The 13190-nt window shown below is 43.5% G+C and overlaps 1 protein-coding gene across 3 annotated transcripts in view; it reads left to right on the plus strand.

The window, feature by feature from the left end:
* Nucleotides 1-13190, plus strand: part of CDK14 (cyclin dependent kinase 14) — a 505408-nt gene that overhangs the window by 394178 nt on the left and 98040 nt on the right. For all 3 annotated transcript variants that reach the window (XM_083189415.1, XM_083189416.1, XM_083189417.1), the window contains one exon: nt 8138-8277. In XM_083189415.1, the coding sequence (XP_083045541.1) occupies nt 8138-8277 (140 nt within the window). The remainder of the gene's footprint in view (nt 1-8137; nt 8278-13190) is intronic.

Raw genomic sequence — 13190 nt, forward strand, 5'->3', positions numbered from 1 at the left:
CACGGTGACAGGTATGACCCCATGGTGCTGGGTATGCCCCCACAGTGCCAGCAATGCCCCCACAGTGCCAGTAATAAATATGCCCCCACAGTGCCAGCAACAAGTATGCCCCCACAGTGCCAGCAACAAGTATGCCCCCACAGTGCCAGCAACAAGTATGCCCCCACAGTGCCAGCAACAAGTTTGCTCCCACAGTGCCAGCAATAAGTATGCCCCCACAGTGCCAGCAATAAGTATGCCCCCACAGTGCCAGCAATAAGTATGCCCCCACAGTGCCAGCAACAAGTATGCTCCCACAGTGCCAGCAATAAGTATGCCCCCACAGTGCCAGCAATAAGTATGCCCCCACAGTGCCAGCAACAAGTATGCTCCCACAGTGCCAGCAACAAGTATGCCCCCACAGTGCCAGCAACAAGTATGCCCCCACAGTGCCAGCAACAAGTATGCCCCAACAGTGCCAGCAACAAGTATCCCTCCACAGTGCCAGCAACAAGTATTCCTCCACAGTGCCAGCAATAAGTATCCCTCCACAGTGCCAGCAATAAGTATCCCTCCACAGTGCCAGCAATGCCCCCACAGTGCCAGCAATAAGTATGCCACCAACAAATATGCCTCCACAGTGTTTCCCAGCATCAGCACACTCACCATTGATGCTGCTGCAGCCGGGGAGAGGACAGTCCGGTGTCCCGCTGCAGTGTCGCTGCTGCCACTACTTCTCTTCTCAGGGAAGGAGAGCACAGCACACTGCGCATCTTTCCTTCCCTTCACTTCCTTGTGACTGGGCCACCCGCCAATCAAAGCTCACGGGCCGGCTCCTGATTGGCTGCTGGCCTGCGAGCTCTGATTAGTGGACGGGTGGCCCAGTCACAGGGATGCACGGTGAGGGGTAGGAGAGATGCGCAATGCGCTCTCCTCCCCTCAGGCGGGTAAGGTGGCGGGCGGCAGAGGGGCGGACGATAATGGAAGGGAGGAGCGGTGGGTGAATGGTCGAGCCACCCGATTTTGCTGCGGCGAGCTACCGGTAGCTCGCGAGCAACGGATTAGCGACCACAGCCCTAGACCAAGCATGGCCAAACTGTGGCCCTCCAGCTGTTGTGAGAGTACACATCCCAGCATGCCTTGCCATAGTTTTAGCATTCCCTAATAGCAAAACTGTGGCAAGGCAAGATGGGACTTGTAATTTTTCAACAGCTGGAGGGCCATAGCTTGGCCATGCCTCCACTAGACGATATAATTAACGATGTGTATAATAACGACCATTGTTTTTGTGAATATCGTCTAGTGTGTGCACACTATACAGTTAGCAATACACAATTCCATGGGTCATTGACAATATCCCGCATTGTGAATGCATGCAAAACTATGGCGCACCTCCACTGTGCCATTGTTAGCTTGAAATTGCATGCACTTGACGATGACGGCACCCCTGCCGGGTCCCATCCTTGCTGACATTGTTGTGTACACATATTAACATATTATCATATGTGTATTCTGCTTTGATAGTTGAGAATTAGAATATACATTAAATAAGAGATCAGAATGAGAATATAAATAAAATGATATACAGTAAATGGTGAAATTACACCTTCCGTTAAATATATATATATATATATATATATATATATATATAATTTGCTTTCCTCACTAGTTTGGCTTGCATCTACTCATGTAGGCTATTACAACTCAACTAATATAATAAAATTGCCATTGGAATACATATACCTTTGAATTTAAAATAAATTGAATGTGTCACTGTAAAGGTTGCCAAAAAGAAATATTTTTTAGTGAATATCTCATACTCTTCTTTGTAGAACGACTATTATTCTACAGTATGATGCATAAAGTGTGTGTGTGTGTGTGTGTTGTGTGAACTCATATCTTGTTACATTTGTACAGTAATACAGCTATTGTATTCTTCACGTGATTTGACTTTTTAAGTCGTTACAAAATGACAAAAATTTTAACTTAGTGTCAAATATGCAGGACATCACCGTACATGGCTGTACCCAGGATTGTCGGGACGTTTTCTTATTAAACAAATAGATAGGGAGTGAATGAGGACTCCTGTGTCTCCCCCTGTGACGCCCTGGCTCCGCAGGACTGGCAAATATTGGGCTTGGCAAACCTGGGTTAGGTTTACCGTAAATAAAGTGAAGAAAAAAATAAATGGACTGCGCCATAAAGAAACGCTTGTACTAATTTATTCATTACTGCGCTGTTCATCAAAACACCAAGTGATTTAGATTGTGTGTGTCTGTCTGTTTGTCTGTATATATAAATATATACCTATTGTGTGTACGTGTGTGTGTGTGTGTGTGTGTGTGTGTGTGTGTATATATATATATATATATATATATATTATCTATATATATATATATATTTATATATATATATATATATAAAGGATCACGGACCCAAAACGTTGACTACACCGCTGCGTGTGGACTCTCATTGTACCTGTTTTTGGTGTTATTGCGAGTGCCGTCCAGCACGAGTTGGGTTACTGTATATCCCCAAGGGGAGGACGTGGCACCGCAGCAGTTGAGCATTACATGTTCTGGAGTGCCGGGTATTGACTTATTTATATATATATATATATTTATATATTACAAAAATCTATACATATATGTAGTGTCCGTGAGTCTCCGAAACACTGCCATCTGCTGGCAGAGAATGAAACTACACCTTTCTCACACATGCAAAAGCACAGAAGGTAGCAGACTACCGTAAGAAGCTTCTGCTTTGAGCAGGCTAGACAGTGATAAGCTCAATGTTCTGTCAGGTTTCTTTGGTGAAGGACATGTGTATACTGTATCATTCTCTTTGCATTCAGCTCAGTGGTCTGCCAATCTCTCCATACAGGTCAATAGCTGACAATACCTGCCAATATCCATCTCTCCATTACGCACCTTTTTGAAATATTATTGATCGCCATTGTCAGATACGGACGTAGTGCATATGAGCTCTTTACTGAACGGAAAGTAACATTGCCTGGGAGACTGATAATGTCAGGTCATAGTTCTCTTTTAAAGCCATTGATGGCTGCCCACAGGATGACTTCAATGTCTATGATCTTCACATCTTGCCTTTATATACAGAGGTGACTAAGATACCCTACTGCCGGTGCCAATATGTACTTTTACATAGCCACATACAAAGGCACTTACAGTAGACTCGGCACACTAGATAATCGGCAGTCATTCGCAAAGGAATTGGTTTAAAGTCACAGATTAGGCATACAGATACATAACAAACGTAGGGGCAGATGTATTAAGCCTGGTGAAGAGATAAAGGGGTGTATTCTGGTTCATTCGCTCGGATGAAAATTTGCGCCCTTGAGAGTGAACCAGATCCCGCCTTGCGAATGGTGGTACGCCGGCCCACCATTCGCAAGGTGCATATGTTCGCACTGGCTGTGAATGGATGTTATAAACATCCATTCATAGCCTGCGGGGTAACACCCACATCATTCGCCGACCATCGAATGATGTGTAGTGCGCACGCAGATCTAAGGTTGCTCAGAGCAACCTTAGATCTGCCTGCACATTCAGAGGGAAGCGGACGGGCAGCTGACATCTGGTGATGTCAGCTGGCCACCCTCCTCTCCCCCCCCCCATACTCGCGTCATTGTTCATTAGCATGAGAACACCCAGCGTTCACCTAAAAGGATTCAGTATTGTATCCCGGCGGTCGGGATCCCGGCGTTCAGAATCCCGATGCCGGAATCCCGACCGCCGAAATCCCGACAAGGGGGGGACGTGGATCGCCCCCCCTTGCGGGCTCGCTGCGCTCGCCACGCAGCGGGCCCGGTGCCTCGCTACGCTCGGCACACTAATTTATTCTCCCTCCAGGGGTGTCGTGGACACCCCCGAAGGGAGAAAGTGTCGGGATTTCGGCGGTCGGGATTCCGCGTCGGGATTCTGAACGCCGGGATTATAACTGCATCCCACCTAAAACACTGGACATTCCCATATGTTAATGGCCGGCACCCCCCCCCCCTGACACCCTCCCCCCCCCCCCCTGCCCTTCATTCACAAGGATGGGTGCACCCAGCGGACAGTTTTTCCGCTGTGGCCGCACACACCCATCGCATGCACAGAAATGCACATTTGCAATGCGAAAATATCAGATAAAATGGAAGGTAATAACGCACAAGCCAATCTGCTGTTTGAAAAATGACAGTTAGGCGTCGATGCGTTATTACCTTACACTTTATCTCTTCACCAGGCTTAATACATCCGTCCCATAATGTGTTATGAATGAAAGGAAGTAGGTGTCCAAGGCCAGTAGTGGTCTATCATGTTTTTTATCTTTGAACATGCTAAGGTTCATTGAACTTTTGGTCTTGGTACATAATTGTATATATTCTGATATACAAAAAGTCAGGCTGTGGGTGAATGAAACATAAAAAAATTTTTGTATGTTCAGAAGAAACATTTCACGCAGAAAATTATTATAAAAGATATATATGAAACATAAATGCGAATCATGTTTAAACTCTGGTCCATTCCCCAAAATAACTCATTATGGTGTGCAAATATTCCATGGAAAAATCCAAAATACTTCTAGTTTCAGGCATTTCGGATATAGGGTGAGCAACCTGTACTGCATATCTTTCAATCAAGAAAATTGACAGAAATATTAAAGGACTCCATTTGAGTTTCTGATGTCCAGGTTCAGCACGTGTAATCTAATGGATAAGAAAAGATTTAAGGGGGAATTCAATTAGCCGTGAAAAGTTTTCACGGGTGTAAAAGGGAAGGTAGCCTCAAGCTTTAACACCTGTGGCTGTTCAATTGCGCTTATATTTTCAACCGACAGCCTTGTTAATGCAGGCTAAAGTAGTATGCTAATGGGTGTTAACACGAGTTAACGGTGTTATCTTTCAGAATCCTTCAAAAGTTTTCGGATATGAATGTTAATAGGGTTGCAGCACGCGGTTTACCCGCCCGTTACCAAGGGCTAATTGGATATCCCTAGGGTGGTAAATAGCCCTTGCTAATTTACTGTTGCTAATTTAATTCCCCATGTAAATGTGAAAAAAAAACTAGAAGTTATTATTAGTTCCGAACACCGGACTTAACCCTTTGAGTGCCAAAGTTGCTGTGAGCGAGCTTTAAAATATTGGCTAAAAATGGCAACGTTGCTCACAGCGACTGTTCTTTTCCTATAAATAAATACAAATACAGGCAAGTCAATTAATTGAAGCTTAGTTGAATTTTGCACCCAAAAAAATAAACAGTCGCTGTGAGCGATGCTGGCATTTATAACGGATATTCGGAGGACCTCTCACAGCAACGTTGGCACTTATAGGCCCTTATTCTGATTGAGTCAGACAGCTGCGTGTGCGTACGGACGGCCAATGTTTTGTGTTTGCGCATGTGCGAACGCCTCGCACGTCCGAACACGGCGTGAACTGCACAGAATAAGATCGTACAGAACCATCCGAGCAGGGGGTGGAGAGGGGCGTGAAGGGCTCATTACCGTATGCGTACGCCCCGCGTTTCATGGGCGTTCCCATGAAAATGCTGGGTGTACGTATGGTAATCTGGCCGTGACGCACGTGTGGGGGGGCGGACAGCTGACATAGCCGGATGCCAGCTGCCCACCCATATCCCTGCTTTCACACGGAAAAATGTCTGAGTGGGCTGCCTGACTGCTCGGTCCATCATTCGATGGTCCGCGACCATCGGAGAATGGGGGAGGTGTTCACATGAAACATCTACTCGCGGCCCATTCACTTGGCGTTTTTACCGCATTCGGACAGTGTGAGCGATCCGTACGGTAGGCGGGGCTAAGAACACTCGGTGCCCGTCCGAAATACGCATCCGTCCGATTCAAACAGAATAAGGGCCCATAGGGTTTAATAAAAAAGTTTGCTTGGCAATTTTCACACCAATTCCTTTGGCACTCAAAGGGTTAAATCTTTCATTAGGTCACACTGAAGTTAGCAGTGAAACGGAGCTGGGGTACAATAATTAAGATGTGAAATGCTACAACAAAAAAAGTGTCTATGATTGCTTCTATGGCTTAGAGGGAACTTTGGTAATAATTTATGACACTGTTTCACAATATCCCGATCCGTTCAAGATAAATCTTTTATTTTATTTTTTTGTCAAGCAAAGAATTGCCGAAAAGTTCAGACGATCTAAATGATCTCTTTATTGAAAGTGATGAATCCAACTGTGGATTGGGCAGATTTTCTAAATGCAATTAACAGTCAGCCTAAAGACACCGCTGTCTAGTGGAAGAAGTGGTATACTTATTACTGGGGGGAGAGAAAACTGGATCGTATACAAGAAATACAAGACTCTGCCTGTAAGGTGACATCCTATCCTTGGGTACATGATGAAACGCTAGCTGTATACACTGGGGTGTATTTACCTGCATAATCCTCAGTCACTAATCACATAGGCAGAGACAGGGCTAATCTGTTTATTTAAAAGGCCGCCCAGCTAATGATTATATTAAGCAGCCTCGCTGGTGATCAGTGCTAGGTAGGACGCCGAGCTGAGTGAGTTCAGGAGTTCAGTGTCTCCCATTAGGACGTCCTACCGAACCTGTATTTTGCCTGACCAAGTCCTGACCTGCTGTTTTTGAAAAAAAAAAAATTAAGTTATTTTCAGGCTGTTTTTTTTTTTATTCTATATATATAATTTTTTTTAATTGAATAATTTCAGCAGAAATTCAATTATGTAAGAGTAATGCGGTCCTGGAAGTGACTTAAATGAAATAGTTCGGTCTGTTTGCAGTAGTTAAGGCGGGAGCCTTGCTAATCCATGGCACCGGGGGAACGACGTCTCGAGTCTCCAGCACAGGACCATCGCTCATTCCTACAATTTCTTTTTCTTTAATGATTTTTTTTTTTAAAGTGATTTATTCTAGCCATTTGCTAGACAGGCTTAAACTATTATGTGACTAGCTATATTAAACAGAAATGACCTTTGTTCTTTGTGTTAAAGTGTAACTCTATATGGTTGAAGTGAAGGACCCCAGAACAAAATTATTGTGCACCATTACAGTCCTTAGTGATTGAGCTAACTAGTAACCCATCTTCCTCCCCCCCACTGCCTCAAAAGCTAAATAGCTTTACTTAAGTAAGAATATTATACCCCTTTTACACCAAACTTATTTCCTAGGATATCATCGGGTCCACCCGGGTCGTGACTTTTTTGTAAATGCTCCCTTGAAAAATATCCAGAGTCTTTGCCCAGTCAATCCTCAAGGGAAATTAGAATTTTTTTTTCAAAACAAGCGCTGATTGGAGCTTCTGGGGCACTGGTGACTGATGTCATCAGTCAGTGCCCCGCAGACTGCGCACATTGGGGAGAAAACAGTGTCTGGTGCATGTATCTGCTCCAGCACAACGCCTGCTGCAGCACATGCTGCTCTAACACACACCTACTACTCAGCCTACCGCACCACAGGCAGCTCCACCATCGGCCGTCATTGCTGGAATGCTTGATGCAATGATGTCCCCAGCAATAGAAAACAGTTTTTAAATGTAGCAGGACCGTGTTCAGTATTTGTTAAACGCAAACTTGGAATGTAAAGGGTATAAAACACTAAAGGTAGTATTCAATCCCAGGTCACAACTGTTGATCTGTCTCGGCAGCTGTGACCCTGGCCTGTTCTTGTTTTGCTCGACAGCATATCGACAGACGGGATTCAAAGCTGCTTCGCTGTCAGTGAAAAGGGGGCGTGTCCGCGTAAACGCCCATGGATTGTCAAGATTCGGCCGGGATCACGACAATTCACGTTCGGAATCAACAAAACAGGCCCAACAGCTTTCAAAGTCGGCTCTGTTCAGTCAGTCTGCCTCTTCAATGCTGTCGGACAAGACAGCATTGAATAGGCGCCCGCCACTAATTCCCCGATCGGATTGAATACCCCCCTTAACCTATAAAACACAAAGGAAAACTCTTCACGAGTAATTCTGCAACTTTTTCTCTTTCCACATAAACAGATATCTCCGTTTTTTTATTTTTCTTAAGCAGAAAGTAAAAGTTGTACAAAGTTTCTATATTATTATTTAAATATAACTTTTATTTAGACTTGTGTATTAATATATTAATACAATAGCACGCGTGAATTCTTAACTAATACTATGGTGTTTTTTGTTTTTTTTCTTAACCAGGCTGAGCTATGTGAATCATGCAGAAGACATCGCCTCCAGATTTCTCCAGTGCTTTCCCAAAAACAGAATATCCGCACAGGCTGCACTGAACCACGACTACTTCAGCGATCTTCCCCCACGGCTCTGGGAGCTGGGTGATAGTAAGTACCGGTGGCTTCTGTTCTTTGTGTCCAGCGGTCTGCTCACAGACCAGAGTTTTAATAGTGCAATGCATTTTTGTTACAGTAATAATAAATCAGTACTTAGTACAGCTGTATAGTCTGAAATGCAGGATGTCTTATTTGTAGGTATATGCTGTATTTGTCTCTTATTGAGAAGTAATAGATACATAAGATATCTGGTTCGGCAATAATCATATGGTTCAGTATTATTGAAACGGTTCAAATTCACTTGGGGTCAGTGGAGGGGGGCCAAAGGGTGGCAGGTACTAATTGCCCAGGCCCCTTCCTCTTGGTGGTTACCAAGCTGCTGAGGAGGTGTGCAGTGGCACTTCCCACTTCCTTTGATTTTCCAGGAGAGGGCGTGACCATGCATCCCGTATTTGGACACACCCACTTCAGTTCCTGCGCCCCACAGTTTTTTCTGCGGTCCTGGACATCAGCCATCAGTTATTGCTGCGTAATAATAAATGCTGCCTCGTAGCTGCTTGTAGGATGATTCCAGGTTTATAATTGCATTGAGAGAAGAGTCTGCACGATACAACCTATGGGTAGTTGAATCTGCCACAAGAAGTTGAAACTTTCAAATATGAGCATAAGAAAATAAAAGGGGGAACCAGCTTTAGACTATACATCTTGTATTCCGTCTAATGAACCTAATTCAGTATTTATTGCTAATTAGAGAATTCTCAAATTGAGCGATTTATTGAATGACTGCACATGTGTTCCGAACGCAACTTCGAGTCTCTCACCATTTGTTCAAGGATACTTCCCTCCCACGCCCCTTCCTCCTAAATATCAGGAGTGGTGCCAGGGATGAAAAATGCTGGCTGCAGTCTTACTAAATGGCTTTACCAACCAGAAGTGGACAGGAAGCAGTGCTCCTGAAATGACCATGACAGGGCTCTGGAGAACGTAAAGCAAACCTGGCGTATACTGTGAACATCTTGTACAAATGCCTTAATTTATATACATAGGAATACAGAAACCTGGTGTGCTATTTGTGTCATAATGCCTTTTGCTGTATATAGGATGGACTGTCCTTTTTAACAATGATATAAAACACGGTGAGAACCAATAATTGTCTTGGTTTTATTACATAAAAGAGGATATCATTATCTGAAAATGTCACATTTTAAGTACTTCATAATAATCAAAACCTTTATGCTGGGATTCATTTACTCTTGGAAATGACCATGGGTGTAAAGAGGGAGGTAGCCTCAGGCTTTAACATTTGCGCACCCTTTTTCTCCAGATCACCAGTTTCTGCCCGTTAACTTGGACGTTAGCGTGGGTTAACGGACATTAATACACAGAATCCATGATAATGGTTTTGCGCATTAACACCCGTTAACATGTTAGTTATCAGGGATTTATCTTCGAGGCAGTGGGAAAAAAACCTAGATACTCTTTTTGGGGCTAAGTGGATTGCCCCGTGGGACCAATTAGCTTGCAGTAATTGAATTCTGGCCAAAGTCTAAAAATGAGGTTGGACAACCTTCTCTAATTCCCAAAGCTTCCTAAAGAGAAGTTGTTCGGACTCCGGCGCCTCTTGTACACTATTGGAATACCAACTCTATATGGACAGTGGGGTGCATTACTGGTAACATATCTTTTCTTTATACAGTATATCATTGTCAGATTTAAGAATTATATTATGGAAGGTTCCCCAACCTAATTTTAAAACTATGGTCCAGTGTTAATTTCATCTACTAAAACTATTCATCAAAGAACGTTTTTCCTGTGACTAAAATGTAGCGATAGCAAAAATTGGAATTTCTTAATAAAAAAAATGTTAAATATTAGTCTATGTCATCATAATGAAAATTGACTAGACGGAAATGTTGTATCATTCGTCTGGACACCTCCAGGTGTTATTTTTCGAGTGCCAAAATGAGCACTGTTATGTTCCTGATTCCACACTGGGGCATGAAGGGCCCATTGGGCAAATGCAGTAGTGACACCCATGTTTATGGGCCAGCCACCAGATATTGTGGCCAGCAACCATACACACTTGGCTAACCAGTGACGTAACTAGATTTGTGTAGGCCCCAAAGCAAAAGTTTGTAAGGGCCCATACGTACCACCCAATAGTGAAAAATGTATATAGCACATGTTACTTTGATAGGGAAGGTGGGCCCCTGTCAGCAGTGGGGCCCCATAGCAGCTGCACTCCCTGCACCTACGCCTTTGTGGCTAACCATTATGTCAATTTTAGTGTAGTTTCTATGGAAGCAAACCGAACACAGTGGTCCTGCTCCACCGGGGAACTGACACAGGGAACTGACACTTTAGTATAATATGTATAATGCACATGTATAATGCACAGTATAATGCACAGACTGAAACCTGACCTAGTAGAGAGGATGGGCCCTCAGGTGGTGGGGCCTACTGTGGATCTCCCCTGCAAGCCAGTCTGACCCTAATAAAATATTTTTTTCCAATTTTGTCAGAGCTGGGATTTAGGATCTGTGAAAATATGCAAATGTCTTGTATTGGTGTATGAGATTCACCGCTTGAGTACAAAGTTGCAGACTTTGGACACGCATTATTATAATATCAACCCTCGGAGTTACTATATTGGTCGTACAGCATGGCTGACACCCCCTAAACATTCACGACACACCTGCGTTTGAGTGACCACTCCCCCCTTACCTCCAGCAAAGGCTCCATACCTGTCACTCACTTTGTGAAATAATCTTCACTGTGACAGCTGCGGCAAGATCATTGTAGCGCACGCTCAGTGTAACTTACAGTATGTGCATGCGCAGTGGCAAATTATTGCTCCACAGGGACCGTAGCTATGGTGTCCATCTCTGAATCACGTCTATTATGTACTATTTGACATGTGACCTTTGCAGATAATTATATAATCTTTTGTCTGGTAAAACCAATTCCATTATTAAGGATGTCACCGCTTTGTTTTCATCTCCTAATTTCATTTATTGATCCTTCTAGGACCCTTTTCAGGTCCGTACGCTTGTAGGCAAATTTGCATGCAAGCTCAATGTTTTGCATATGCGCATCTGCATTTCTGCACATGTGCATACGCCGGGTGCGTGCAAACAAAGTGCAGTGCGAGGCACTTTCCCGAATATTGGTTCAGTCCACATTCATTTAGTTGGCATGACTTATCATCAAGTGACGAACGTTCTTTAAGAAAAAAATAGTTTTTTCTTTTTGCTGCCTGGCAACAATAACTGGATACGGAAAATTAATCGGTTCGAAAGATTCCCTTCTCATAATGTGTGCAAAGTGTGCTCTAGTTCTGTATAGATGCACCACTTGAAGAATAGGGCTTTGAAAAGAGACAATTTGGAAGAATTGGAGAGCTGTGATTATTCAGAAGTAAATGGAAAGTCTTATACACCAGCCCCGCAGCAAGGAAAACACAAATATAGAAAGAAGTATCAAGTATTCCACATTCTTTGAATTTTCAATGAAGAACCCTATCCCTCTTGATTTAACACAGTGTGACATCCAGGAAATGTAAAGATATTTCCAATGTTCCCTTTTAGCTCTTTCAACATCTTCTCTCTGCCTGAATAAAATCTCTATAGCGGACTCGCACCACATTAAAGCAAAATAAAATGGGTGTTTGTCACAATGGGGCCGATTCGGATTCTGATTGCACAGCTGATTATCGACTCTTAGGAATACAGAAGTTACACAGTACACAGTATAATGCGTAGTTATTGCATAAAAGCAGCAGCGATAGCACTAATATGGTAATGCAGCAGGGGGGGCATCTTGCCTCCATCTTGCATTAGCGATCTGAGCAGAGTACTGGGCTGTGTGAACAATAAGGTCCTGCGAATCGGCCACCGCAGATGCAATAAAGAGGCTGGGAAATCATTCTCTTCTGACAGAGATTCTGGCCTCGTTACTTCTCCACAATGGCGGTGATACTCCCCGGTTTTGGGAAATGGAGGCCATCAGCACCCCCAACTGGCATCAGACTGGACAAAGTACTGAACCCCGGTCTCTAGAATTTTCCTAGTAAGATGTGAGCATTTCTGGTATGTGTTGTCACCGAACAGTTTTGGGATGTAAGATGTATGCACGCGACATGGTCAGTAGTTGGCTGAAGGAAAATGGCTCTCCGATCAAAGCTGGGGTGGAATGATCTGTAGTAAATACTGCCATGCAGGACTAGGGATTGATGTGCTCATTGGGTTTGTGTATTGTGGTATACATTGAAAAAACAAGACCAAAAATTTAAGAAAATAATTATAGGCGCAAGTGGCAATTGCAGTGAGCATGGTGATTCCGTTTGCCTCGGCAATGCTACAGTTGGTCAATGGCGTGATTGGAGGAATCATACAGTTGAGCTATAATTACGCCGCTCAGTGCAAAACACTTGATCAGGTCCCTTCCTGCCCACATCCATCATTAAGAAAGTGGTCAGGTTCCAGGATTTTGTGCTGCTGTCCTGGGGAACTCCCCCCAAATTCAGGATTCTGACAGATATTTTCATAGAGTAGGCAAGGCTTCTTTAGTCTATGTGAATGAGCCACCACTGTGATATGTGAATAAGGTGGACTAATGTGTGACATATAAATAAGGGATGCTAATGTATTGTGTAATGCAAATAAAGAGCACTAATGTGTTGCATAATGTGTATAAAAGACACTACTGTGGATCGTAATGTGAATAAGGGATCTAATAAGAAATAATGTAAATAATGTGTTTTACTGTGGCATAATGTGGAAAAGGGGCTCTAAGGTGGCATAATATGAAAAAGGAACACTACTGTGACATATTGTGAATAAGGTGCCTTACTGTGTGAAACAATCTGAAAAAGGGCCACTTCTGTTTGGCATAACATGAACAAGGAGCACTACTGTGAGGCATAATGTAATGAAAGGGCACTACTGTCAGTAAATGCTTTGCAT

The sequence above is a fragment of the Crinia signifera genome, chromosome 5 (assembly GCF_055691185.1).
Source record: "Crinia signifera chromosome 5, ASM5569118v1, whole genome shotgun sequence".
Taxonomy (NCBI): Eukaryota; Metazoa; Chordata; class Amphibia; order Anura; family Myobatrachidae; genus Crinia; species Crinia signifera.